The sequence below is a fragment of the Eublepharis macularius genome, chromosome 7 (genome assembly GCF_028583425.1).
Source record: "Eublepharis macularius isolate TG4126 chromosome 7, MPM_Emac_v1.0, whole genome shotgun sequence".
NCBI lineage: Eukaryota > Metazoa > Chordata > Lepidosauria > Squamata > Eublepharidae > Eublepharis > Eublepharis macularius.
In genome coordinates this window covers 144,309,640-144,336,595 of record NC_072796.1, presented here as the reverse complement: position 1 = coordinate 144,336,595, position 26,956 = coordinate 144,309,640, and the positions used below count along the sequence as shown (strand labels likewise).

Here is a 26,956-nt window from a genome sequence, read left to right as displayed (position 1 = left end):
TTTGGCGCAAGCCTAAGGAAGATTCGAAATGTATTCCTAATTCTCAGTTTCATCCTATTTTAGCACACAGTGCATACACATGGATGACTTGGAATACGGTGTTGAAATGGAGTCTCGGTGAGAGAGGCGGACTATATACACACACTATGTAAATGAAACACGTGCCTACGTAGTTTTCCTGCTGGCCCTCTGGTCTCGTTTTTGCCCAGTCCATGCCGAGACACCCCACCCCCTTTCGTAACGAAGGTCGCAGCCCCAGGCCGAGAGGCAGGCAGCCAGCAACACAGCCTGCCTGCGAGCTGTGCAGGGAGAGGGCCACAAACGCAGAGGTACACAATGAAGTGTCTTCCTTGCATTTTTATCCAAAACTACACATACATCACAGGAGAATACAATGCTGGGCCAGTCGCTTCCCTGGAAACATGGGGCTGGGGAGGAACGAAGTCTCTGTGGGGCAGAGTTCATGCTGAAAGGTCGCTGTTGTCAAACCTCTCCTGGTCGTACACCTCAGCCACCACCTTCCGGCCAGCAAACCAGCGACCGTTCAGTGCTTGGATGGCTTTGTGAGTCTCTGAGGCCATGGAGAACTCGACAAAGATCTTGACGATGATCTCAGCGTCCTCCTCCTCCCCCTGCTTCTCTTGGTAGATGATGACCCTGTTCACCGCCCCAAACTTGCCGCACTCTTCAGTCACCTCTCCTTCCAGATCATCGTCGATGTCTTTGGGGTCTACCATGTTGCGCAGGACCATCACGGTTGACTGCGGGACAAAGAAGGGGGGGGGGAGGTCACACACACCTCTCTGGGCAAGTCCACAGTACTAGGCGATCCGCCACTGTCCGCGCCTGGCTGGCACTGTGGCATGGCTGTGCCATTCCCTACCCTTGGCGCTGGACTCAGAAGCCTCTCACGGGCTGCCTCAAGCGTCTCCGGTGCTGCGTGTACTCCCCGAATGGGGGGAAAGGGGGGGCATCGATCTGGGAGCCTGGCTGGCCCACCTAGTGGCAACACTCAAAACTGAAGCCCCTTCCCCCCCCCTCACCTCTTGCTTCCGAAGAAGCTTCTGCATCACCATGTGGCGGGCGCTGCTGCCCGAGATGCTCATATGCTCCTGTTCGCTGAGCATCTCTGGCCTCTCAGACTCCTGGAACACCTCTTCCTCTTCTTTCTCCTTCTTTGTTTCCAGGAGGCCCAGCGTCGGCGGGCTGGCCAAGATGGGGTTCACCACTCCCACCTGAGGAATGGTGACAGGAATGGGTGGGCGAGCTGGGGTCACACCTACAGGGAAGGCACAGAGGCAGGCGTGGGCTAGAGCAGCACTAGGCAACCACGTTATACAACACACACACACACACACCACGCCCAGCAGTCCCCACCCAAGGGGTGCTACACTCGTTCTGAAGGATGAGAATTCCTGTGGCCAAGTCTCTGCCTCCTGAGCTGCGCAGGAGAGGGTGCCGAGCAGTTCCTTCAAAAGCACAGAGCAAAGCAAAGGAGGACACCACCCTCCATGGAGACACCAGCATTTCTCCTCTGCTGGGCACCTTGTATTTAGTGGGGCTAGAACGAAAAAGTGCACAGCAGGCCCATCGCACGCCTTCTCAGGAATAACCCCGCTGCGTTAGACCAAAAAGCCTCTCTAAACTAGCAGGCTGGCATTCAAATGTAGACTGCCTCTAAACATGGAATTTCCATTTAACTCCCTCTGCTGTCGTAGCTGCTGCTGGGCTTCTCCTTCATTAAGAACTTGACTCATCCCCTTTGAAAGACCTCTTAGCAAGTGTCAATAGCCCTGTCTTGTGACAGCGGTTTCTGTTAGTGTCTTACGCACCGACTGCCTGTTGCTTTTACTGAACTCCACAAAAGTTGTTTTCAATGAGTGAGCCCCATTCTGAGAGCACTGGGCCACTGCAGCTACTGAGGGGGACTTACAGGTGGGGAAGAAGCCTTGGGGAACCCCCCCCCCAAAACAGAAAACATCCAGCTGACATCCTAAGCCTTTTTGGAGGTGTGCAATTTCCTTACAGCACCTATTATAGACTCAGTAAAGAACCAGCAAGAACAAGAGGACAGAGGAGAGGGGCCTTCCTGCATCTCTGCCCTAAGCACTTCTCAGTGGCCGACATCACCGTGAATTCTGAGAGCCAGAAAGTGTGGAAGCCCTCTGGCCCTCAGAGGAAGCAACACCAGACTTGGAAGAACTCTGACAGTTCAAGAGTCTTTAAAGGCCTTGGATCTGGGTTCAAATCCCACTTCACCATGATGGTAACTTGGTAACCTTGGCCTAGTTAGAATAATAGAATCACAGAGTTGGAAGGGAACTAAGGGTCATCTAGTCCAACCCCCCCGCTCAATGCAGGAAATTTACATTTACCTCCCCCCCCCCCCGCAACATACGCAGTGACACTGCATGCCCAGAAGATGGCAAAAGTTGTTCTCTCTCAGGGCAACCTAATCCATAGGGTAGTTGGAAGGAGGGTGCAACAGGGAAGGAAGAATTAAACTGAACTGTGGAATTCAGGGGCAGGAGACGGAGTGGTGGCCATACCCAGCGATGGTCCGTCAGGGGCCACCCAGGCCATGGTGAGTCCTCACTGGCCTGTCTCCACACCATGCCCATCACTGCTGTGGAAAGGGGATGCCCAGTCGTCGCCCGGGGCTCCTCGGAAGCCCTCAGCAGCACACGGTGCCCCCCAAGGCAGGCTGCTTGGAGAGGCAGCTCCTTTCCCTTTCTCCCCCCCAAGGAGGTCTCAGATCAGCAAGACCATGAGGAGGGTCAGAAAGCACCACCTTTAATGAATGCTTTGGGTCTCGCCTCCATCAGAGCAAAAGGATCATTTTCAGTTGATGTTATTACTGGGAACGACTGGACGAACCCTCCTGGTTGAAAAGGAGCGTACTGGTGGAACACACTCAACCCCTTTTCTCCAGATCACGCTCAAAACATCAGCCAATTTTGTTCCAAATATACTTTGTAACAAACAAATGAGGAGCAAATAGAGTTATAGGGAAAAAACAATTGCAGGTCTAAAATCAAAATACCTTCAAAGGGAATACACAGTGTGGAAGTGATGAATTAGAACTCATCAAGAAATTAAATGCTTTCTGTCACGCAGAAGGTGCCAGGTTCAACTCCTGGCATTTCTAAGATAAAGCACAGGTGAAGCAAAAGGTCCCAACTTGAGACCCTTGAGAGCAGCTGCCAGTTTGAGCCAACGAGTTCTGGCCCAGGGTAAAGGAAAAGGCAACCTCTTGCCCCATTGCACTGCAGCATACCAGTAGGGCTGCCCTCCAAGCACCTGTCCTGGACAGACACACCGAAGAACAAGGCTCTTGAAGATTATTAATCACCCCTTCTGCAAACGGAAGCGCTCTCTCACCAGCCTCGCCGCATGCCCTGAGGGTGTGCACAGGCCTAACAGACTTAAAAACCCTTCCAAGTCTCTCGCCAAGGGAGCTCTACCTGCCCTTCTGTCCCTGTCCTCTGCCAGCAAGGAAAGGCGCCTTTGTTTTGTCCGGCCTCCCCTCAACAGGCCCTCCTTCCTGAGCCATTCTTCCACGGGTGCCTTCCTGTTCCAAAGCCACGTGTGAGCTTTGGTTTCAACCGGACAGAGAGGTGATTTGATTTGTTCATCATCAGGGATCTGGAGTGGTGGCGGGGAGACAGTCGCCTCTGCAGGAGGCACCTATAGAGGCCCAGTCGCCAAGTCCAAAACAGACTGTGAAATTCATTCCCTGAAGAAGGTGCGTGTTGAAACAAGGAATCCAGTGGCATTTACTGCTGCCGTCCAAAAGACCTAAACCAGATGTGAATGACCAGAAACCTCTGGGTTTATGCGGGGGCGGAGCTGATGAAGTATCAGCATAAACGCTACAGCAGAGAAAAGGCAAACTCTGTACTGAAAAAGGACGCCATACAGATCCGCATCCGGCTTTAGATGGAGGCCCAGAGAAGGGCAGCAGGGGCTGAACTCTCCCCCCCCTGCTTCACAAGGGAAGGCTGAAAAGGAGGAGACTCCCTGGCTCCGAAACGAGGACCACAGAGATGGGGATGGGAGGAGAGGGAGGTTTATGACACCATGAATGGTGCAGGGGGGGGGGAAGCCCTTTCCACCGCTCCTTGCCTACAGACAGCCCCCCCCCCCAAACTTAAACGGCTTCTCACAAACAACCATAAACTGGCCAGCAGAGTCACCAGCACAGGAACCAGGCCCTGCAACAGACCCAGATGCCAGCTCTGCCGACATATCTACCCAGAAAACACAATTACAGGACCCAATGGCATCAACTACACTGTCTCTGGCTCTTACAGCTGCTCATCCTCCAACGGGATATATGCCCTCCTGTGCCAACAATGCCCATCTGCTCTGTACATAGGACAAACCAGCCGACCTCTGCGCTAAAGGACACAGATCTGACATTAAAAATGGCAACATCCAGAAACCAGTGGGAGAACACTTCAGTCTACCAGGACATTCCATCAAGGACTTAAAGGTCACCGTAGTTCAGCAGAAACCTTTCAAAAACAGAATCTAAGGGGGGAGCTGCTGAATTGTAATTCATATGTAAATTTGACTCAGTCTGACTTGGATTGAATAGAGACTCTGGATGGTTCTCTCATTACCTTCAGGCATTCCATTCAGGTTCAGCGATGGAGGGAAGGGGTCACACCCAGCCTGGATTGCGCACCCCACCTCCTTCAGGACTTTTGCAACTGCTTTGCATCTACATGGCCCTCACTCTCTGCACCCTCTCCCCCACACCTATATATCTCTGGCCAGTTTCTTCCTACCCTTCATGCATCTGACAAAGAGAGCTGTGGTTCTCGAAAGCTTATGCCTCAATAAAGTTGGTTAGTCTTAAAGGGGCTACTGGACTCTTTACTATCTGGCAACTGCAGACTAACATGGCTAACTCCTCTGGATCTTTCCACCTCAAGTGTTAACAGAGAAAGATCAACGATTTAAAATGTGCCCATCACTTAGATCATGATGGGGGGGTGGGCCTAGGATAAAAGCTTCAATAAAAGACTGTTTGCAAGAGGCCCAAGGTTTTTAGCCTCACTATATCATCATGCCAAGAGTTCAGATTGGCTAAAAGAGCAGAAAGCGTGCTCCAACAAAGAAAAAGGACCAAAAACAAATGGAACAAGCTAAAAGAAGTATTGCAAGCAGAACGTCCAAGTTGGCATCTTGGCAAGAATTTGAAACAAATCAAGAGAAAAGGTCAGCCCTGACCCATCAACTTTTGCTGCTGTTCCATGGCCCCTTTGGGATAGCAGAAAGGGCCTCTTTTACAGAGAGGCAGCGATGTTTTGTAGAATGCTGATTTGGATCTAGAAAGACATTTTGTCATGTGGGTTATCGCGTTACCAGAATATCATTGTGCAATGAATCCAGACATGCCAGTACCTTTTGGCATTTCTGAACATCTTTGCACATACAGAAGCCAGAGCCCTTGATGTATTTCAGTGGAAGAGCCTTGTAGGTAGCTAACGAACAGGTGGTACGTTACACTACAACGGGGGATCCCACTACCACCTATGGGCAATATCATGAAAAGACACTTAACGTTGACATCCATGGAGGTCTTGTGGCAAAAGATGAAGCAAGCCAAAGAAATCATGAAACTGGTATGAACATATCCAAACTGTCCAGTTACTCTGCAGCCAGGGTGGGTGAGGACGGCGTAACAAGCCCGCGAAAAACTGGCCTTCCTTTATTACTCACCAGGGAGGGGCCAATAATAATAGTAAATCTGTTTTGTGAGCAGGACTTCCCAGGCTGAATCCATGGCATATTTAGATTAAGAGACCAGGCAGGAGGAGAGGGACAGACCCGGCAGAGCCACTCATGAGGACACACGGACAGCCACGTGGAATCAGACCAGGGGCCCATCCAGTCCAGCCTCCTGCCTCACACAGGGACAAACCAGTTACCCGGGAGGGCCAGCGAGAGGGCACAGAGGCCAAGGCCTTCCCCTGAAGCTGCCTCCTGGGACTGGTCTACAGGGCTCGGCTGCCTCCGACGGCGGGGGTTCCCCTTTACTCCCCAGGGCTAGCAGCCCCCAAGGGGCCTCTCCTCCGTGGGTCTGCCCCCTTCTCTTTGAAAGCTGTCCCTGCCTGTGGCCATCATGACCTCCTGTGGCCGCCAAGTCCACTTTTCAATCCCTCGTTTTGTCAAGAAGTATTTCCTTTTGTCTGTCCTGAATCTACTACTCCTCAGCGTCACTGGATGCCCTTGAGTTTTAATATTTTGGAAGAGAGAAAAAGTTCTCTCTATCCCGTGCCTAATTTTATAAACCTCCATCACATCCCCTTTTCTAATCTGAAAAATTCCAGACTCTTCAACCTTTCATCATGACCAAAATTGCACACAGTATTCCAAATGATGCCACACCACAGGAGTATTATAATCTGGGCAGTTTTATTTTTAATCAAGTCAGAGGAGACAATCCTGGCTTTGAAAGTCCAGGGCCTGACTCAGCAGAAAGCAGCTTCACGGGCGCTCAGTTTACCGTGAAAACTTTAGGATGTAGTATTTGTTTGGTGAAAAATTTACCATTCTATTTTCTAAAAATCATCAATTAAAGAATAAAGAGGATAATACATTTCAACCCTTCTCTGAAATAATGCTGGAACTCAAAGCTGTCCAATAAAACCATCGTCTGGTTTAATTCAGGACAGAGAAAAGGAGTAACTTCTGCACGCAACACAATTTACCTGTGGAATTCACGGCCACGGTCTGTGCCAAGATGCTTTCAAAAGAGAATCCAACACATTCATGGAGGCAGCCTCCCTTGGGTGGGCGCGAAGCCGGGGGCTGGCTGCCAACAGGGTGCCCCTCCCCTCCGCGCCCTGCCTGGGAACGCTCCTTGGGCCACCGCGGAAGAGTCCATGCTCCTCAGGCAGGGCACGCCGGGCAGCAACATCCCCTGCCCCTCCCTCCGGTTTGGGTAGCTGCCCAGACTCACCTGTGATGACCCCTGGGGCTTGAGCTGCCATCACGGCCTGTGGTAGTGCGCCCAGAGGCTGCGCTAAGGTTAGTGCTGGTGACACCAGCCCTGGAGTGGTTAATGTGCCAAGCACCGCCGCACCTGCCACGGCTTCCTACAAAAGAAAGGCCAGCATAACATCAGCTCTGCCGAGGAGGCTTCCTCTGCTCGCCTCAACCGTCTCTTTCTTGCCCACAGCTCAGGGGCACAGCAAGAGCGTTGCATACGCCCTAGAGCCCTCGAGTCAACCCCTGGCATTTCCCCGGAAAGGTTCAGGCAGCAGAGCTGGGAAATCCCAGTAAAGGGCAGGCTACACAGGCCCAAGTGGACCAAGGGCCTGGCAATTTCGTATCTTCATACACCTGCTGGAGCTATACAGAAGCCTCCTCTGGAGAAAAGCGCTTCTCAGCATCAAGAGGAGTTAGCCGCGTTAGTTTGTAGTCGCAAAAGACTACAAACTAATAGCAAAGAGTCCAGTAGCACCTTTAAGACTAACCAACTTTACTGTTAACATAAGCTTTCGAGAACCACACGAAGGGAGCTGTGGTTCTCGAAAGCTTATACTACAGTACAGTTGGTTAGTCTTAAAGGTGCTACTGGATTCTTTGCGATTACTCAGCATCAAAACCCTCTGCTAAGCATCTGGGGAAGCTGCTGAATGGGGGATGGCAGGAGAGGATTCCCATACCAGGACAGTCATCCCAGGGGATCCAACTGTATGTGCTCTGCTTTGGGACAGGGCAACCTGCCTAGCCAGCCCCACTTTCTGGCTTCTTACCTGAGCTGTGATTTTGGCTGTGGCGGCAGCTGCAGCCACAGCAGCTGCAGGGGGCAGGCCTCCTGGTGTGGCTGGAGTTAAGAGCGGCATGGGCGGAGTCACAGCTTTGCCAACGCGGAGGTACTGGCCCCCCAAGTCAAAGAGGTTCATGGAAGAGACGGCATCTTGCGAGGACTGCGCCTTCTCATACTCTGCAGCCGGAAAAGCCAGTCAGAGAACAGAAGCTGCCACAAAGCCGGGGGGGGGGGGGGGACCTTTCCAGCTCCACTAGCAGACAACGTACCAATGAAGCCGTAGCCTTTATGCTTCCCGGTGGTGGGGTCTCGGGCCAATGTGCACGACTTGATCTTCCCAAAAGCCTCAAAAACGCTCTTGATGTCATCGTCGGAGAGGTCTTGGTGAACAGACGCAACATAGATGCGGTTGAAGGCCCGCGCTTCCTCCGCCAGCTGGTCTATAATTGGCTGTGCCTGGCCAATGTTGCTGGGCCTCCCAACCTGCAAGCAGGAGATTCTTCGTCAGGGACCTGGCGGCACGGCCACACGAGGGCCAGGGGACCCTGAAGTGGCAGCCGCGTGGCAGCACAGCATCAGACACTGGCACTGCCGCATCGGGGCCTTTGTCTTAACTTCTTAATGGCCAAGGCACCAGGTGCCGCCCCCGACGTTCACCAGCTGACCAAACCGACTCCCTCTTCTTCACGGGGATGCAGATGCCTCAGACACCCCCCACCCCACCCCACCCATGCTCCTCTTCAGTGCTATGCTGCATGCGGCCTGCCACAAGCACTCCGCAGTTCCATGGGAGCAGAGAATCTCCACAAAAGGTGGTAATAAAGAAAGAATTCAGTTCCCTGTGGGGGTCACCTTCCCCCCCCCCCTTGAAAGCAAGGCTCTCGGCCATGCAGTCCTGAGGGTCTGCCGAAGCGTCTGGGGGATGCCCACCAAGATTTCCGTACCCAGAGGGCTGGCTGAACAAGAGAGGGCCAACAGGGCTGCCTAAGATGCAAAACACAGCGAGGGGCTGAATCCTCTGGGCCTGTCCAGGACTCGACGGGCATAATGTGCCCCAGCCACGCACCTCCCTGGCACCACGTGCAAACGCACCTTGATGTTTCTCCCTCCCAGCATCACAGAGTTCATCTGCTCCAAGGCCAGCTGAGCAGCTTCGGGCACCTCGTATTCCACGAAGGCGAAGCCCTGGGGGAGAGGGGGAGAGGCGGCTGATGCAGCAGCAACAGCAACAGCAGCAGCAGCTGCCACTGCAGACCCGTCCAGTCCCAACCACCACCGTGGCTCCCCGAGCCGAGCCGAGCCACGTTCGGGCTTTGCAGGCCAGCCGACACCAACCTTGTGCTTCATGGTCACCGAGTCCCAGGACATGTCAATGCTCTTGATGGGGCCAAAGGGGGCAAAGGCCTGCCGGATGGTGTCCTCGCCCAGCTCATAGTAAATGGAGCCCACGTACACCCGGCACATGATGGCCAGGGCCCGCTGCCTCTGAGCTGCCATCTGTATGGGAAGGGAAAGAAGGTCTGGCTGGTCAGCTCGGACGGTGCTGGGGGCAGGCAAAGCTCTTCCCCCAACCACCCTCCCCCAGGAGCAGCAAAGGGACGCTCTCTCGGGAAAGGCCAGCGAGTCCCAGCCCTCAGCTTACAACCGCTTCCCAGTGCAGGCCGCAAGGGTCCGATACCCCCTCCCCCCCCGCCCCCGGGGCAGCAAGAGATCCGGTCTGGGGCACCTGTCCTCACTTGATGACCCCCCCCTCCCACCTGGCCGCTCCCATCCCCTGGCACCGGCACTGCCTCTCCCTCTCAGTCACTCTCCTCAGGCACCTTCAGGAAAAAAACCACAAATCAGTGTGCACAAAACACCCTCCTGGTTTCCAGCAGCACAGAGGCGCCAGTAAGCCCCACCCATGCCCTGGCTGAGCCCCAAGGCATCGGGCTGGGCTGAACCCAAAGGCAGGGGCACCTTCACCAAGCTGTCACCGGGCTGAGGCACCCGGGGAGCTCTGGAGCCTGGCACGTCAAGCGGGCCTGGGCTGAGGGGCCAACCAGAGGAAGAAGCACTCCGATGGGGAAAGGGCAGCCCCCTCTCCTGCCCTGCTCAGAGGCCAGCCCAAACAGCTGGAGAGCTCCCCTGGCAGCCCTGGGCAGCTTTCCACCCTACACTCCACCGGGGGGCTGGCGTGATGCCTGAAGAGCCCAAGAGGGCCACCGAAACCTTTGTGGCAGGACAGGAAGCCACGAGGATGCAGGCACCCATGAGCACCCCAGGCGCCCTGCTTACACTCCTTCTTTGGGACAAAGGCTTCAGGCGGCCTTGTTGCTGGGACTGCGATGTCCATACCTCCCCCCACCCACTCCTCTCTTTCCCTCGACTCCCAAGAGAGAGATTGCAGCCACCAGCCAAGTCTCCCTGCCCTGTGCACGGGGAGGGGCATGGGGCACCCGTTTGCTGGGAACTGGGCCACCGGGGTCGCTCCTGCTCTCTGCTGCGCACTAAACGTGGAAGCAGCAGGAGGAATTGGGTATGCCCTGTTCGCATTTCCAGCACTAGTATTCAGGAACCAGCAGATTGAAGAGTTAAGGAGAGGGATGGCATAGCTGAGAGCAGCCAACCCCGGCAGCGCTCCTCCTGCAGCAAGCAGTGCCACGTGGCCCTCCAGAGGCAGCAGGAAAACAGCTGGTTGCTATGGAGGCTCCACTTGAAGCTGCCGCCACAAGAGGCGTGGCCACATGCCCAGCAAGTCAATCATTCCCGGAAGAAGCCTGTCCGAGTTTGCCCCCTGCCCTCTACTAGCAGGAGAGAGCCAGCAAAGCCAGCGCAGGCGTGCCCTCGCCACTCTTCTGCCTCCACAAAGGCCGTTCGGCTCCATTCTACAGCTTCCTGCTTCGCCACCACACAGCAGTAGCTGGGGCATGCTGGCAAGATCCACTGGGCTTGGAATGGGGTTGGCACAAGACCCTGCCGCCTACTGGGGTTCAGACATGCTGCTGCTTCCATGGCGGGGGAGGGAATGGTGGCTGCTTCCTGTCACCCACTGCACTTACACCTGTTGGCCCTCTCTGCACTCCTGGGACAGGGCTGGGCACACATACTTAACAGCTGCCCACATCTTTGAAGCAGAAGCTATGCAGCCACAATGCCCCCCCAACCCCTCTCAGGGAACAGGCCACGTTTCCCTAGGATTCTCTTGGGAGGCGGCTCCAAACTCGCATGTGAGTGCCCGTGATGCCCCGATCCCTAGCTGCCAGGCCTCTGGTGTCCCAAGCTGGCCCACTGGCGAGTTACCTTGGCAGTTACTTTGAGGCCAGGACCCCAGCGTCCCTAGAAAGGCGGCTCTCCCAGCTGCTTGGGTCTAATGCTCGCTCGCTCTCTGTCTCTCTCTCTCTGTCTCTCTCAGCCCAATGCCTCCACGGCCCCGGCTGCCCCCAGCCCAAGGTCTTCCTCTGGGGAGCTTACACTTGGCCTTGGTTGGCTGGGTGAGTCCAGAGCAGGTGGGTATGTGGGGGGGGGGAGGGAGGTCACAGCTAAGTCCTCCCCACGCTAGGCCCTGACTAAGACCAAGTGCCCCAGAAGAAGTGAATGTGTCTATTGACCGATTGTAAAGGTGAGAGAGGATCTCCAAAGCCCATTGTCACTGCTGCCATCTGAAAGACAGTAAAGACAGAGTTCAGTCTGTGGGAGCTGAGCACACGACGGCGTTTCGTCAAAACTCAAGCGAAAGAGGCCTCTCCTTCTTCCTCCTGCCTGCCTGCCTCCTCCTCCTCGCTGCACAGCCCCCTGCCAGCCCCAGGGAGCAAGGGGTGGGTGGGGAGTTCAACCCTCAGCAGCTGACTAACAGCAGGGATGCTCCCCCAGGCCCACAAAGCCCCCAGTGGCCAGAACTACCCAAAGTGCCGGGCATCAACCCTCCCCCTCCCTCCACCACAAACTCCACTACACCTGAGTCAGAGGCAACCTGCAGATGGAAGGCGGGGGGGGGGGAGGGGGGCTTCACCATATTCGAAGGGCCTCCTTGCCTTCTAAGCTAGCCGCTGCTTGCCATAGAGGATGCCTCCCGCTAGGGCCAGGACACTGCACCTAGCGATCCCCGGCCACCCATTCTGGGCAGGGCCACAGCACCACTCAGCACGGGCAGCTAAGCAACCCCATCCCACCCCCATCGACGCGTGCAAGCAAGGGTGGGGCCCTAGGACCTCGCAGGGCAGGCCAAATACAACGCACTTCAATTTCACAGCGGAAACGGAAGCGAAAGTACCTCTGGCTCCAGGCAGATCTCAGGGCTGTGCAGTAGCTCTAAGTGCATAAAGGGCTCCACCTGAGGGGGTGGGGGAGGCGAGGGAGAGGGAGACTGAAAGGCAGGGACTGCCCTGAGGGGTGCCTCACCTGCAGGTTGGTGAGCTGCTGCTGTTGGTGGGCGATGGTCTGCTTCACCAAGACGCTTTTGATGCTCTGCTCCATCGCATACTTCTTGGCCTGGGGGGGTGGGGGTGGGGGGAGAACAGCACTCAAGGTCACCAAGCACATGATGAGCACCACAGCAGGGAGAAAGGCACAGTCTTGCATACCACCAACAAAGCAAACTGGCACGGAGAGCCCTGGAGACCAGGAGCCCTCTCTCAAGGCAGGGGCTTGTGCTCCTGCAAAGCCGAAGCGCTCTGGGGACAGAGCAGGGAGAATGAGACCTGCCTCCCTAAAGCGAAAGGAACTGGACTGGCAAGCCACCTATCGGCACAATACAGGGCCAGAACCTCAACCTGTTCAGGCGGGCATCTCCAATCCAAGGGGACAAACAGGCTGGAGAGGCTCAGCCAAAGGGGCTGGGCACAAGGAAGAGACCTTCCAGGGCAGAGGAACCAAGCCAAGGCCTCCAGCCTGCCACTTGTTTCTGTCTGGGACCCAAAGCACCCCTGCAAGGTGCAGGCTCACTCAGGGGAAAAACCCCTTTCCCCACATACCCAAACGCAAGGGCGGTGGCGGCGGCGTAGAAAAGGGGCTAATGGGGAAACAGCTTGGCCAAGAGGGCCCTGAGCATGCCCCTCAGCGACTGACTGACAGCCTGGGCTGCTGCAAGAGACAAACGGCATTGCCCAAAGCCCAGCCTCGAGCCCCTTCCTGGAGACAGGAGTGCCGCTCCGCAGACCACACGCCCTAATCCACTGCCTTTGGGGGACGGAAAAGCCCACTGGGGGCCAAAGTGTTCCGAGGCAGTGGCCAGGCACAAGCAGCTGCTCCCAAGGCCACTGGCCGTCCCGAGCACATCCCTCCATTGCTCTGATTCCACACAATGGTATGGAACTCTTCCCCCCCCCAAAAGCCCCTGGGGGAGGAAGAAGCATGCCAGCTGGAGGGGCCCAGTTAGGGACTCACCTTCTGAAGAGCCTCCTGCTGCTCTGGGGTGAGAGGAGGCAGCCCCAGTTTGGCTGCTGTGCTCTGCCCATTTTCCACCTTGACCGGCTCTGTTCCCTGCAATGAGAAAGAGACAGCCATTACAAGACACTTCCCACTTCAGACCGAGCACTGCCATTCAAAGCTCACGGGGCTTCAAGCAACCAGGGAGCGATCCACAAACATACACCCAGCCACTGCATTCTTTCCTCCAACCAGAGTATTGTCTCTCCCCTGCCATTCTAGAAGGCCATCAATGCAACTGGCCAGTTGCTGCCTTCTCTTACCCGCCTTTACCTCCCAAGAGTTGAGCTGGGGCAAGTCCCAGGCTACCACCCTCCAAGACACATCTGCCAATGCTCCAGAAACCCTGGAGGGACCCCGCCCCCCCGCGCCAAGTGTACACAGCAGGCAAAAGGACTGCAGCAGTAATCAAGGAAGCCACATTCCCCTGCTCCTCACCCATAAAAGGCTCCATAAGGCCTGCAGTGGGAAATCACCCACTCGCCCAGCTGCATGATGCTGCAGGCATGTGCAAAGATGGGAAAGCAGCACCATTTGAGCATCTCCTCACTTAGAAACATAAAAACACAGAGCTGTGAGGCATCCCTAAGGGTCACTTAGTCCAGCCCCATGCAGGAAATTCACAGCTATCCCCCCCACCCCACCTCCCTCAGTGAGGCCTGCTCTATGCCCAGAGGAAGGCAACGGACCTCCAGGATATCCAGCCAACGTAGCCTGGAGGAAAATTCCTCCCCGACCCCAAGTGGTGATCGGCATGGCCGTGGGCGTATACAAAAGGGCCACGAGAGCCTAGAACCGCTTGTCCCCTCACGCCCTCCCACTCCCAATCTTCGTACATTCATATTAAGTCAGAAAATCATCATCGCTGTCACGTGGCCATCTAACTTCTTCTTAAATGCCTTCTTAAACAGCTTCTTATAAAACTTAATAGAAAAAAAACTAGATTTGCCACACCCTATTTCTTTCTCATGGGGAGAGGTGAAGTTGCCAAGTAGAAACCCCAAGGCCACCCCTGCCTGAACGGGGTCGCCTCATCCTTCAGCCATGGAGCCTCTGGGAAAACACAGTCTGCGTTCGCTCACCTGCACCATGCAAAAAGGCTGCCCAAAGCCACCACCCACCCTGAAGAGGCAAACCCTGGCCCGGAAGGCAGCCCCAGCACACAATCCCTGCAGAAAGTGCCCCCAGAGGCACCGCTTAGTGGAGGGGCACCTACTTTGGCTGCAGGAAGTCCCAGGTTCAAGCCCAGGCCCGTTCAGTTAAAGGGTCACAGGCAAAAGAGGGCAAAAAAGACCTCTCTCTGCTGGAGACTTGGGAGAGACAGCGCCAGTCAGAACAGCCAGCACTGGGCTACAGGAACCAGTGGCTGGACTCTGCATTGCAGCCTGGTATGCACGAACTTATTCTGCCATCTGCGGAAGCTCTCTGGATGCCTGAAAATGTGGGCCCAAGCTCTCCCAAACGGCTGCCACATGACCGCCCTCAAGGATGTCTCTGTGCGGTGCTCGAGAAAGGCTAGCTGCAGAGGTGGGCAGGGGGACCCGCTGCCACCTATGCTGTCTGCACAATACAGGCCCCTGTTTTATTGGCAGGATCTGGTCCTCCAGAGACAAGACACTGGCCGGTTTGCATCACACTTTGGAGCCTTGTTTTTGTCTTGGCAGAGGAGGGGAAACAACTGGAACAGCTCAAACACTCCAGTAGCACCTTTAAGACTAATCCACTTTACTGTAGCAGAAGGTTTCAAGAATCACAGCTCTCTTTGTCAGATGCATCCCTGGTTCTCGAAAGCTTATGCTACAGTAAAGTTGGTTAGTCTTAAAAGTGCTACTGGACTCTTTAGTATTTTGCTACTAAAGACTAACACGGCTAACTCCCCTAGATTAAATACTATCAACTTCTCCAGCTAGCGGGAGGATACATATAAGAGGTATCACTTGGTCTCTTTCGGTCCCGTCAAAACACATTTTTATTCCAGCAAGCTATCATCACAATCTCCTTCAAGGCAGGCAGATGTCTCCTGTGCAGCTCAAAACCTTGCCAGGGTACCAGCACGCGGGGCCAACAGGCAGCAGCACAGGGTGTCCGACTTCTGGGCACTGCATTCCGCCTCCAACAAGAAGCCGAGTGCCGGGATCTCCCCAAGCACTCCCACTGACGGAAGGATTTTCACCAGGCAGACTTCTCACCTCCTCACTCCTGCAGCCCCCCCAAATGCCCCCCGCGGAATGCAGATCCTGAATCTCCAGGCCCACAGGAAGGCGCAGCTGGCAAGAACTGAAGGGGAAAAACCCTTCCAACAGGGAAGGGTTTTGTGCAGGATCCCACCCTTTGTTCTTCGGCATTGCCTCGGACCCGTCCTGCAGGGGATCCTTGCTCAAGAAGGCACAGCCTCGATGGACTATGCCATGGGCCGGCCAGGGCAGGGAGCACTCAGCGGGAGAGCACCTGAGAGGCCTGCCGAGGGTGAGAGAGGGCCCTGTGGAGCTGGCACTCCCTCAGAGGCACTCCGGCAGAGGGGTGCTCAGTTGGGATGACGCAGCTCACGGCCTGTGGGCGCTGCCATCCAGGATGCTCAGGGAAGTGTACTGCGGTGGGGGGGGGGGTGTTTTCTTGGGTCTTCAGGGGAACCACTTAATGACCCACTGCCAAAGGACTGCCGGCAGCCCACTCAGAGGACAGCCAGGTGTGTATGGCAAGGAAAGGGGGGGCGGGTTCTGTGATGAGCCAAGTAGGAAAAATACGTTCAAGAAATGGAGGGAAGGAAATGCATCCAAAGAAGAGTATTTATGCGTGGCTAGGCACTACAGGGCATCCGTCAGAGGGGCCAAAGCTCAGAATGAGCTGAGGCTGGCCAGGGGTCTTGCCACAATAAAAAGACGTTCTTCAGACATGTTGCAGCAAACGAAGGTTGCCCCAATTGGTGGGTGAGACTGAAGAAACAGAAAGGACAGAGGGAAGACAGAAACGCTCAATGCCTATTTTACCTCAGCCTTCTCCCTGAAGGAGAGAACAGGCCCACCCAGAGGTAGCAGTAGGCAAAGCGTGGCTGCGGGGCTGCTGCTTGACACGGGCAGAGGAGTTGTGCGGAACCTCCTTGCTGAACTGGATGTGTACAAATCCCCTGAGTCAAATGAGGTGCACCCAAGAGGGCTTCAAGAACTTCTGAAAGAGCCTGCAGACCCTTTGTCGATCGTCTTTCAGGCCACTTGGAGGACAGGTGGGGGATATGTTGGAAGACCGAGGAGGCCAAATGTCATTCCAATCTTCAAGAAGAGCTGCTGTATGTAGCACAGTGGTTAGGTGGCTGGCCTCTGAATCAGCTCTCTGCTGGTTTGAATCCCTTTACTGCCATGAGCTCAGCAGGGCAGCCTTGGGTGAGCCACTCCTCTCAGCCCAGCTCCACAGCTGTATTGTGGGGATAATAATAACGCTAACTTCATTCACCACTGTGAACACCAACCTGCCACCAGTCTGTCCAGAAGGGTGGAACAGAAGCACACCCTTGTTAAGTAAGGGGGAAAGGGTTGCCCAGAAGACCACAGGCCAGTCAGCCTGACCTCCATCGCAGGGAAGATGCTGGAGCAGATATTAAAGGCATCAATCTGCAAGCATCTGACGGGCAACAGGGTGATACGGGGAAGCCTGCGTGGATTTGTGCCCAGCAGTTCCTGTCATCTCCTTCTATGACCAAGAGAGAGGCTTGCTGGAGTTCGGGAAAGCTGTCGATGTAGTTTATGTGGATTTCAGTAAAGCTTGTGACAAGGTTCCTCGTGAGGTTCTGATTGGTAAACTGGAGGACTCTGGGCTGGACTATGGGATGGCCAGATGGACAGGGAACTGGCTGGGTAACTGCACCCAAAGACTAGCAGTCAACAGCTTCACATCTGATTAGAGAGGTGTCCAGCGGAGTGCCACAGGGCCTTGTTCTGGGCCCAGCGCTTCTCAGTGTTTTGATCTGGATGAAGTTGTGAAGGATTACTCACTAAATTTGCAGATGACACCGAACTGGGAGGAGCAGCAAAGACAGAGATAGAATTCAACAAGATGTAAAGATGGTGGGAAAGTGGGCAGATTTGAATAAGATGTGATTTAACGTGTGTAAGTGCCAGGTGCACCACCTGGGTAACAAAAATGCAAAACATGCTTACTGGACGATGGATATATTTCTGGGTAGCTGTGTACGTGAACAAGATCTTGGGATATGGGTGGATGGAAAGCTAAATACGAGCAGTCAGTGTGATAAAACAGCTAAAAAGGAGAATGCAGTCTTGGGTTTTATCAACAAAGGCATCCCATCCAAATCGCAGGATGTCATTATCCCCCTATATACCACGGGGGTCAGGCCCCGCCTGAAGTACTGTGTGAAGTTCAGGAGGCCTCACTTCAAAAAGGATGTGGACAAACTGGCACAGGTGCAGAGAACGACGATAAGGCCCTTTCCAGCTCTTATGATTCTATGCTGACAAGAACATGCAGCCTATCTTTACACCCAAGTAAGCCCCATGGAGTTCCCCTGAACTTGCTGGCACACAATTACGGCCTTTGTCGGGGAATCCTGATCACAGACTCTCCCCCACCCCATGACTGGGCACGGGGAGGGCATTAGCTGGCTTCAAACAACAGCAAAGAAATTTGGCCCAAACACGACCTGTTGCTCCCCCTCCCTTGGGAAAACACAACAAACCTCAACAGGGGTCAGGAAAAGGTGGGGCTACTTGACCAGAATAACCCATTATGTTGGGGTCTCCCCTTCATCAGCTTGATTTTTTCCAGGAAAGAAGAGCTCCTCAACTGCAGCACACACGTGAAAAGGAGACTTGTAGAACCAGAAAGACCTACAGATTTGTTCTGGCACAAGCTATTTTGGCCTCAACCCATCTGACAAATACAATAAATCCCTCCAGAAAAACTTCAGCCACAACAGATTAAGGGGCCACAAAAAGATGCCCACAGAGTTCAAGTACTGCAGCTTGACAGGCTGGCTTGCACTGTTTCTCCAGCTCTTAATCCCAGCATTACTGTATAATTCTGTTTTATTACAAATCTCTGCTGTTAACCTGAATTGTTTTATCTTGTATTATACTCTGCTTATTGATGGATTGAATATTCTTTCTAATATCTATAACCTGCCCAGCCCTACTGCATTATTCTGTTTCACTAGAAATCTTTGCTGTTACGTTCAAATGTTTTATCATACTTTGTTATTCACTTGCTGATTAAGTAAACAGTTCTTTCTTATCACATTTGTAATACTTCCTGAGCCCAGGACTGACTAAAATGAAGATAGTAGTAGTATTCTGCAATCCTCCCCGAGTCTGAGCAACAAAGTGGGTTATAAATGAATGCAATGTCTTACTTTAGCAGAGCCAGGCTTTGCCAGAAGACCTCTCTCTCTCTCTCTCTCTCTCTCTCACACACACACACACACACACACCCAAGGGTCTGCTCCCAAGAGATTCACGAACCTTTTGCATACAGAGTTTGCCAAAACGAAGGGAAGGCTAGCAACATAGACCCAGATGAGTTCCACAGACATCCTTGCTGTGGTTGTGTTAGCTAGTGCAGGGTGCAGCTGTTTCCAAGGGCACTTCTGTATCACAATGTCCACCTTTGAAGTTATTGGAAACCCCACTGTCAGCTCATGCTGGAGAGGACAGGAAAGGAATGGGGAGGGGAGAAGAGATACAAACAGTTCCGACTCCCCACGCTACCATTACCAAGCTCTTCTCCATCCCATTTATTTTACTTCATTTATACCTTGCTTTTGTCCCCAATGGGGACCTAAAGCCGCTTACATTGTTCTCCTCTCCTCCATTTTACCTCCACAACAACCCTGTGAGGAAGGTTAGGATGAGAATGCGTGACTGGCCCAAGGCCACCCAGCCAACTTCCAGGGCAGAGTGGGAACTCAAACCAGGGTCTCTCAGGTCCTAGATGACATTCTAACCACTTTACCACACTGGCAGATCCAAACCATACAGTTCACTGGCATATTACAGCATTCTGAACGCTTATCTCTGGTAATTCATTTACTACTTTACTCTAGGTTTTAAACTAGGAACATTCATATCAGGGCCAGTTCAATGGAAAAGTAAGTAAAATCTCCAGTTACAGGCAGAGAACACCACATCGCTTGGAGAGCCGCTGTTCAACTACAGCGAACAAGACCATTACAGCAACAACCCTCACAAAGGGACGCCTGCCTCCAAGATGTCAGGGGATGAGAGTGACCACCACCTGACAATGCAACTGATCCATCCCATCTGCCCTTACACCACACTATGGGAGCCCCTTATTCACCCACCAGCGGGAGGAGCTAACTTGCTACCCCCTTCCGGAGAAGGCCTCTAGGACATGTAAAGTTGCTGGTGAAATTTTCCATCTCCCTGACTTTTCAGAACATGGCCACAGTGCAAGAGGTTAGTGACACAGTCTGAGGATACATGGCTCAAGCGATGTGATTGGTTGCCTGTGGAAATCAAAGTTCTGGCCCCTTGCTGAGCCAGGACTTCAGGAGCTGCCTGGCGAGCAAGCCAAGAAGAGCTCAGCTCAGGCTTGGCACAAGGTGCTCACCGGCCCAGTGGCAAGTCAGCGCTGCTGGTAGCTTTGGGTGGACACAGGTGTTTCCACTCATCAGTCTGCAAACTGGGTATCGAACCATTATGGCTCGAGAAAAGACTGGTGGATACATATTGTTAGCCACAGCTCACTCCAGAATGGAAATAGGGGGGGGGGATGCTTCTGTGAGAGAAGAGGAAGGACAGAAGCACAGGAGGACCCGTATAGGCATTCAGGAGTGAGGGAGATGATTGGCTGATGATGGAGAGGGTGGGCGGAGTGAAGGCAGTTTTAGACTGAGAGTGGAGAGAAAAGATTCCGTCAGGGCAAGAGAGGCCGGCTGTGGGCAGCCTGAGCACGTTGAGGCAGTTCTGAAAGAAACCTGAACGGAGCATATTTGTGAAAGAACATTCAGCCAGGGAAAGAGAGGCTAGCTGTGTGTGACGCCTCAGGAAAGATTTGTGAGACTGGCTTTAAGAAGGTAACTCTAAGAATTGAGAGCTACTCTTTGAAACCAACAAGTTTTAGAAATAACATGAAACCGATTCGCTTCTTAAAAAAATAAAAGTATACTTTGTTTTTGTTTTATCCCGGAGTATCTGTCATTGCTATATCCCATTCCTACCCTCAGGGCCACATAGCACCACGAAGGAGCCTGATGCTTAGGCACGTTACTAAAGGGAAAATTTATATAAAACACCTTGGAATACAAGGCGGCAGCAATCTACCCAGGGGATATAAGGGAAAGATTAAAGGCAAAATCTACCCAAGAGAAAAAAAGGGTCGTAACACCACTTTTTTTTTATTTATTTGCCTTATCTATAGTCTGCCTTTCTCACTGAGACTCAAGGCAGGATGCACAATGTAAGTCAATAAGATCAACAGCTGGGACATTCAATCAGCAATCCAATAGAGTATGGATTACAGGAACCGGATACAAAGCTGAAACAAAACCTAAGTAACTGAACAAGGCGTGTTAAATGAGATGGAAACTACACAGTAGGAGCATGCCCAACAGTAAAAGAGCACACAGCAGTGCTGACTACAGCCCCCATCTCCTTATCAAAGCATCTCTCAGGGGCATTTTCTTATCAAAGCATCTCTCGGGGGCATTTTCTTCCGCACAGTCCTATTACCTGCGAAAAAAACCCTCTGAAATAATTCAGTTTTGCATATTTTACAGGAAGCCAGGAGAGTGGGAGTTTTCTCAGCTTCTCCAGCCAGGCCTATTCCATAAGGTGGGGGCCACCACAGAGAATACATGTGTATGGGAAGCAAATGCAGAAGGCCCTCTTCAGATGAGCAAAGCTGCCATAGTGGAACATGAGAAGAGGCAATCTTGCAGATATGAGGAGCAGCCAAGACCATGGAAGGGCTTTGTACATGACAATAGCACAGTAAACAGTCCAGTAGCACCTTTAAGACTAACCAACTTTACTGGATCATAAGCTTTCGAGAACCACAGGACTCTTCATCAGATGCATGTGACTTGCATCAGATGATGAGAGCTGAGGTTCTCGAAAGCTTATGCTACAGTAAAGTTGGTTAGTCTTAAAGGTGCTAGTGGATTCTTTACTATTGTGCTACTACAGACTAAGGCGGCCAACTCCACTGAATAACAACAACAAGAACATTCAATTTATATACCACCCTTCAGGACAACTCAATGCCTACTCAGAGCGGTTTACAAAGTATGTGATTATTTCCACCTCCTAGAAGCTTGGACTGACCCAGGGTCATCCAGCTGGCTTCAATTGGAGGAGTGGGTTATTGAACCCGGTTCTCCAGATCAGAGGCCTGCGCTCTCATGCTCTGCCTAGCTCCTGATAATAACGGAGCTATGACTTTCTGCACCAACTCGAGTCTCTGAACAGACTTCAAGGGGAGCGCATGACAGCAGCCTAATCTCAGCGCTAGCATGCCACGGATCCGGGTGGCCAGATCAGCCACGCCAAGGTAAGGGGCCATCTTCCAGGCTAGACTGAGTTGGGAGAAGGACCTTTTGAGAGCGGCCCATGAGGAGAGGGCCGACCTCAGCCAGTCCAGCGCGCAACCCCTGAGCCCCCACCCCACCCCCGCCTCCAGGCGCCTCAACCGGGCGGCTGGTCCACTGCCGAAGGCTGCAGACGGGCGCAGGAGAGCCCCGCCGCAGCCTGGCCCCTGCCCGCATTCAGGCGGCCCTCCTCGAAAGCGGGCCGGGGTGGGCCACCGGGGCCTGCCCGTGGGCGTGCGCAGAGGGCGCGGAGGCGGCCGCAAAGCTGGCCCCGGGGAGCGTCGGCTGCCCTCGCGCCTCCAGCTCTGCGGGCGGCCGGGCCCTCCCGGAGGCCTCTCAGGACCCGCAAGGCCTCCCCCGCCAGCGTTCGCCACCGAGGACCACCAGCCCCGTCAGCCCCCGCGGCTCCCGGCCTTGGCGCCAAGCGGCAACGCGGGCGAAAGGCATGCTGGGAGGAGTAGTTCAGCCGCCTTCCCAGCCCCCTCCACGGCCGCCCCTGCTCAGGCACGGTCCCCGCTCGATCCTCACCGCGCAGCCCTCCGCGACACCGAACCGCCTCGCTCTCCCCTTCGCCCGCCCCTCCCTCCCGGCCCGCCAGGCAGCACCGCCGCCACTCACCAGCGAGAGCGTCGCCGTTGCCGTCGCCGCCGCCATCTTCTCAACCTCCCCTAGCCTCGAGTGAATCAGTCTCGCGAGATCTGCGGCGCAAGCGGGAGAAGGGAATGAAAATCTCGCGCGGAAGGCTTTTTCTGCCGCGACCGCAGAGCTGTTATCGCGAGACAAAGTTGCCCTGGGCAACGTGGCCCGGTGGCCTAGCCGAGGTCTTCCGGAGGGACAGGCGCCTCCGAGCGGCCCTTTGCCCTCTTCGCCGGCGGAGGCAGCGGCGGAGGCCCCGAGGGGACAGCGGCCCGCGGGCTGGCCTGTGCTCCCGCGGAGGGAAGCCGCTCGGGGCCTGCAGGGCTCCACTCGAGGCCCCCTGCGGAGCCCCTCGGCCTCGGCGGCTCCCTTTACGGCCCTCGGCCCGGCTTTTCCTGCCCTTTGAGGGCGCCCCTGCGCGCTCGTGGCTGGCGGGAGCTCCTGGGCGCAGGCGGCCGCTCCTGGGCGCAGGCGGCCGGGCGAGCAGGGAGGAGCCGGCAGGAGAGGCCGGCAGGCTGGGGCGCCTCCGCCTGGGCCGGACTCATCCCCGAGGGCCGGGCCCGACCGGGGGCCCCACGCTAGGGTTGCCAGCTCCAAGTTGGGAAATTCCTGGAGATCTGGAGGGTGAAACCTAGAGAAAGTGGGGTTTGGGGAGGGAAAGGACCTTGGCATGGCATAGTTCCATAGAGTCCACCCCCTAAAGTAGCCGTTTTCTCCAGGGGAACTGATCTCTGTGGCTTGGAGACCAGTTGTAATTCCGGGAGATCTCCAGCCACTACCTGGAGACTGGCAACCCTACCCCACGCCCTCCCCGCTTCCTGGGGTGAATTCTGGCAGGCAGGGGAGGACACGGGGGGGGGGCATTTGTAGCGGTGGACCCCCCCCCCCGGCCCCGATATGCCTGTAGAGGGTCCCTGGCTCAGCATCGGGTGCGGAGGCAGAGAGTAGGCCCAGTGCCTGTTCTCTGCTTGGGGTGCGAAGTTTCTGAACTGAAAGGAAACAGTTCAATGAGGCCATTTTTCCACAGATGCATGTAGCTGGAATTCCCTCAATTTGATGTTTGGTACAGGACAGAGAGCACTGGGTGGGTGGATGAGTTTAATGTGACTCGTTTACACTGTAACTTGTACAGAGAGAAAATGTGGTGTAGAGCTTACAGTATCACAGTAAGACCTGGGAGATGCTGGCCGAAATCCTCACCGGCCATAAAAACTTCCTGGGTGAACTTGGACTACAAACACCCTCTCTCACTAACATGTGAAACTGCCTTCTCCCCGGTCGTACCCTTGGTTTATACAAGGGCAGTCTTGTCTCTTTAGGATCTTAGGCTGAGGTTTTTCAAGTCACCTGCTACCTAACACTTTTCTTAGTAACCCTATAAGCTTTTCAGTAATACAACAACTTTGTTCCTGATGTGGGTACAATATAAATTTGTAAGAGATCTGACAGTTACAGATGGTAAATGATTAATAAAGATAAAAGTCAATATATTTCCTAGGCACTATAGTCTCTTTGGAGGTATATGTGGTTGAAAAAGAGAAGCCCTCCACAAAAAAAGTGTCTTGATAATTGGGATTTGTCTGGGGCCAATGGCACCTTCCCATTTTGAGCTGTTGCTTCAGGCGCCATGTTCCCTCTCCTTTTTTCCTTAGGCCTTAATCTATCTGGACAACGAAAGGGTCATCTGGCTCCAAGCTGAGGGATGATTTGCTACCCCCACATACACACACACGTAATTCCACTTTTCTCCCTGATCTGGGGTTTTGGTGTACTGCTCAAGAGTACAGGACTCTAATCTGGAGAACCGGGTTTGAGTCCCCACTCCTTCACTTGAAGCCAGCTGGGTGACCTTGGGTGGCAGCTTCTAGGAGCTCTCTCAGCCCCACTCATCTCACAGGGTGTTTTGTTGTGGGGATAATAATGACATACTTTGTAAACCACTCTGAGTGGGCATTAAGTTGTCCTGAAGGGCGGTATATAAATCTAATATTATTCATGGCCACAGTGACAACAGTGGGAGACTCTCAATGGGCATGGCGAAGAGTTGTTCTGTATGCAAAACGTTCCATCACATTTGGCTAAAAAGAGGCACCTGTTACCCAGGCTCCAAGGGAAAAGATGCACCTTTTGCAATGTGGAAGGTGCTTTAATGGCTGGCTTAGCCAAGTGCTAAGTGTCAGACTAGGACCTGGGACAACGGGGTTTGAATCCCTACTCAACATGAAAGCCCTTGGGCCTGGCACCATCGCTCAACCTAACCTACCCTGTCCACGCATTTTTAAAAACAAGCAGAAGTCTGCAAGCTAAGATGAGGGAGTTGGAGTGCTTGACACGAAATGACAAGTTAGATGTAGTGGGTTTTTCAAGAATCATGGTAGAATGGGGCAAATGGGACACCCCGTAATTCCTGACCATAGATAAGGGAGGGGGACAGATGTTGGGGAGGTGTTGCTCTATGTATCAGAGATGGTATAATGAGGCAAACTGGATCACACTTAAGACGGGCCAGGACTGGCCATCACAGAGAAAGCCCGTGTACGGGCTGCTGCTGACTTCGCCTGTGTGCACCCTGGCACCTGCAGGAGTGTCAGAATATAAACTCACTTGCACATGTGTAAAGGCTGTTGTCCCCTTTAACATAGGGTGAGTCAGCAGTTTTTTGACAGGCTCACACCTGATCAATTAAGCTGGTGTTGCAGCGAGGTTGCATCAGCCTTGTGCTGGTTGGCTGACTCCACTGCACCCTATAGGCTAGTGGACACTTAAAGGTCCAGCCAAAGGTTTGTGCTGTGCTGATCTGCTCAGCTTGGTGCCTGGTGCAAACCTTTGTCGCTCTCTACGAACTCGGATAACTCTGGATACTGACCTAAGGACTGGACTCTGGTTTTTGCTCTCTCTCTGTCTGTATGTATGCTGAGCACCTTTTGCACCTGTAAATATATGGACTTGTACAATACACCATCTGCACTTTATCACAACATCCTGGCTCCAGTGTTTTTGTTGTTGGGCAAAGCGGGTCACTTGGCAGCACTAATTACAGACGGTTATTCCGTCAAGGAGACCCTGTTCAGATGAGCGAAGCTGCCGTGGAGGAACATAGGGAGGCGGTCCCGTAGGTATGCTGGACCAAAGCTGTGAAGAACTTTTTATGTAATACTTTGAACTAAGCACAGTAACTGATGGGTAGCCAAGGGAGCTATTGTAGGATGGGAGTGATGTTCATGCTCCTGTTCACTCCTGCTAACCATTGAGCTGCAGCGTTTTGCACTAATTGGAGCCTCCTAGTTAACTTAGATGGGAGACCTATGTGTAGAGCATTACAATAGTCAAGCCTTGATGTTACCATAGCATGGATCCAAATGGCCAGGTCAGCCGTGTCGAGATAAGAAGCCATCTTCCAGGCTAGAGCGAGGATGTAGTAAGCATTTTTTGCCGCTGCCTTAACTTGTTTTTCTAGTAGCAGCACTGGATCCAGTATAACCCCTACGCTCTTAACCGAGTCTGCAAGGGTCAGACAAACTCCATGGAAAGTGGGGAGTCCAGTGTCCTTCAAGATCTCTCTGCTTTTCCCAACAATACCCTCCCCCCAGGCTATTTCAAGGAAGGGAAATAGCTTTGAAGGGTAGGCGGGAGCTCTTTCTTCCCCTGCAGTGGCATTGAGGTTGCAACAAAATGGTTACCAGGGGTGAAATGAGTGACAGTTGCTGTTAAACTGTCTTTAAAGTGGGGGGGGGGGGATGTTCCCCCTGAGGTTTGATGGGCTGAAGGGGCAGGGAGGGGCCTGCAGGAGTCTTGGTGTGGGACGCCCTTCTTCCTGGACTACAACTCCCAGCTGCACCGGGGCCAAGAAAGGGCGGGAAAAATAAGGGGTGGAGCCGGAATGGAGAGACTCAGCCGATCCTGAGGGGAAAAAATGTCAGTCACCCTTCTTGGTTGGAGAAGGAGAGGCTCCTGCTGCGGGGTGAGACCCGGGTGCCCGGGCCCTAAATGTGGCGGGCCTGGGAGGCAGCAGAAAGGGAATAAAGGGGGAACCTTCTTCCCTCAGACCCCCCCCCAGCCCTTTAAGGCAGAGCAGGGGACAGTGGGGTAGGGAAAGCAGGCGGCGGTTCTCCTCAGTGTGATTTTCTGCCCTGTGAGTTCTGAACGGGGGGGGGGGGGGTCTACCCCTGTGTGTGGTGCCTTTACCTGCTTTGCATATAGTGCTCTGTATATAGTCAATAAATTATACTTTTTTTGAATATAAAGGACCTTGTGGTGCTCTGACTACGTAACCTCCCCCACTTGGCACGCTACAAGGAGGGAGGGAGCCCGGGAAAAACTGATCAGGCCAGACCTTGGTGGGTTGCCAGTTCTCCAGGGCCCAACCAAAGAGTGGGGGAATTCACCTCCCAGTAGAGAAGTTCAGCCAGAGGGGTCTCACTGCCCCTCAGTCAGGCAGTGTACAAACCAGTGAGTGGTGGCAGCGACGGAGAGGGTGAGCCACGCCCACCAGGGGCGGTGGGAGGCGGATAGCGGGGCTGGCAGGCCATTGGCGGCGGCTCGGTTGCCCGGACTGAGAGCCAGCGCCCGTTCCG

At 53.9% G+C, this 26,956-nt stretch overlaps 1 protein-coding gene across 3 annotated transcripts; it reads right to left on the bottom strand.

Annotated features, from left to right (window-relative positions):
* Positions 1–342: 342 nt before the first annotated feature.
* Positions 343–22,424, bottom strand: PUF60 (poly(U) binding splicing factor 60). Of its 3 annotated transcripts, none has more exons than XM_054985081.1 (11): positions 22,365–22,424; positions 13,151–13,246; positions 12,167–12,256; positions 11,377–11,427; positions 9,122–9,283; positions 8,879–8,971; positions 8,056–8,269; positions 7,773–7,963; positions 6,974–7,109; positions 1,044–1,279; positions 343–761 (listed from the first exon to the last, which is right to left on the bottom strand). In XM_054985081.1, the coding sequence occupies exons 1-11, from the start codon at positions 22,398–22,400 to the stop codon at positions 462–464; spliced, it is 1,605 nt and encodes a 534-aa protein (XP_054841056.1). In that variant the 5' UTR covers positions 22,401–22,424; the 3' UTR covers positions 343–461. The 3 variants fall into 3 exon arrangements, with proteins under 3 accessions (XP_054841056.1, XP_054841059.1, XP_054841060.1); XM_054985084.1 differs by lacking the exon at positions 22,365–22,424 and adding an exon at positions 18,661–18,831; XM_054985085.1 differs by lacking the exon at positions 11,377–11,427.
* Positions 22,425–26,956: the final 4,532 nt, after the last annotated feature.

Bases quoted from the DNA above. Each gene is read 5' to 3' on its own strand.
- PUF60 (XM_054985081.1), bottom strand. From the start codon at position 22,400: ATGGCGGCGGCGACGGCAACGGCGACGCTCTCGCTG. The intron at 7,964-8,055 runs GTACGTTGTCTG...TTCCGGCTGCAG, and splicing joins TAAAGGCTACGGCTTCATTG to AGTATGAGAAGGCGCAGTCC. The intron at 762-1,043 runs GTGAGGGGGGGG...TTTGTCCCGCAG, and splicing joins AGCTTCTTCGGAAGCAAGAG to TCAACCGTGATGGTCCTGCG.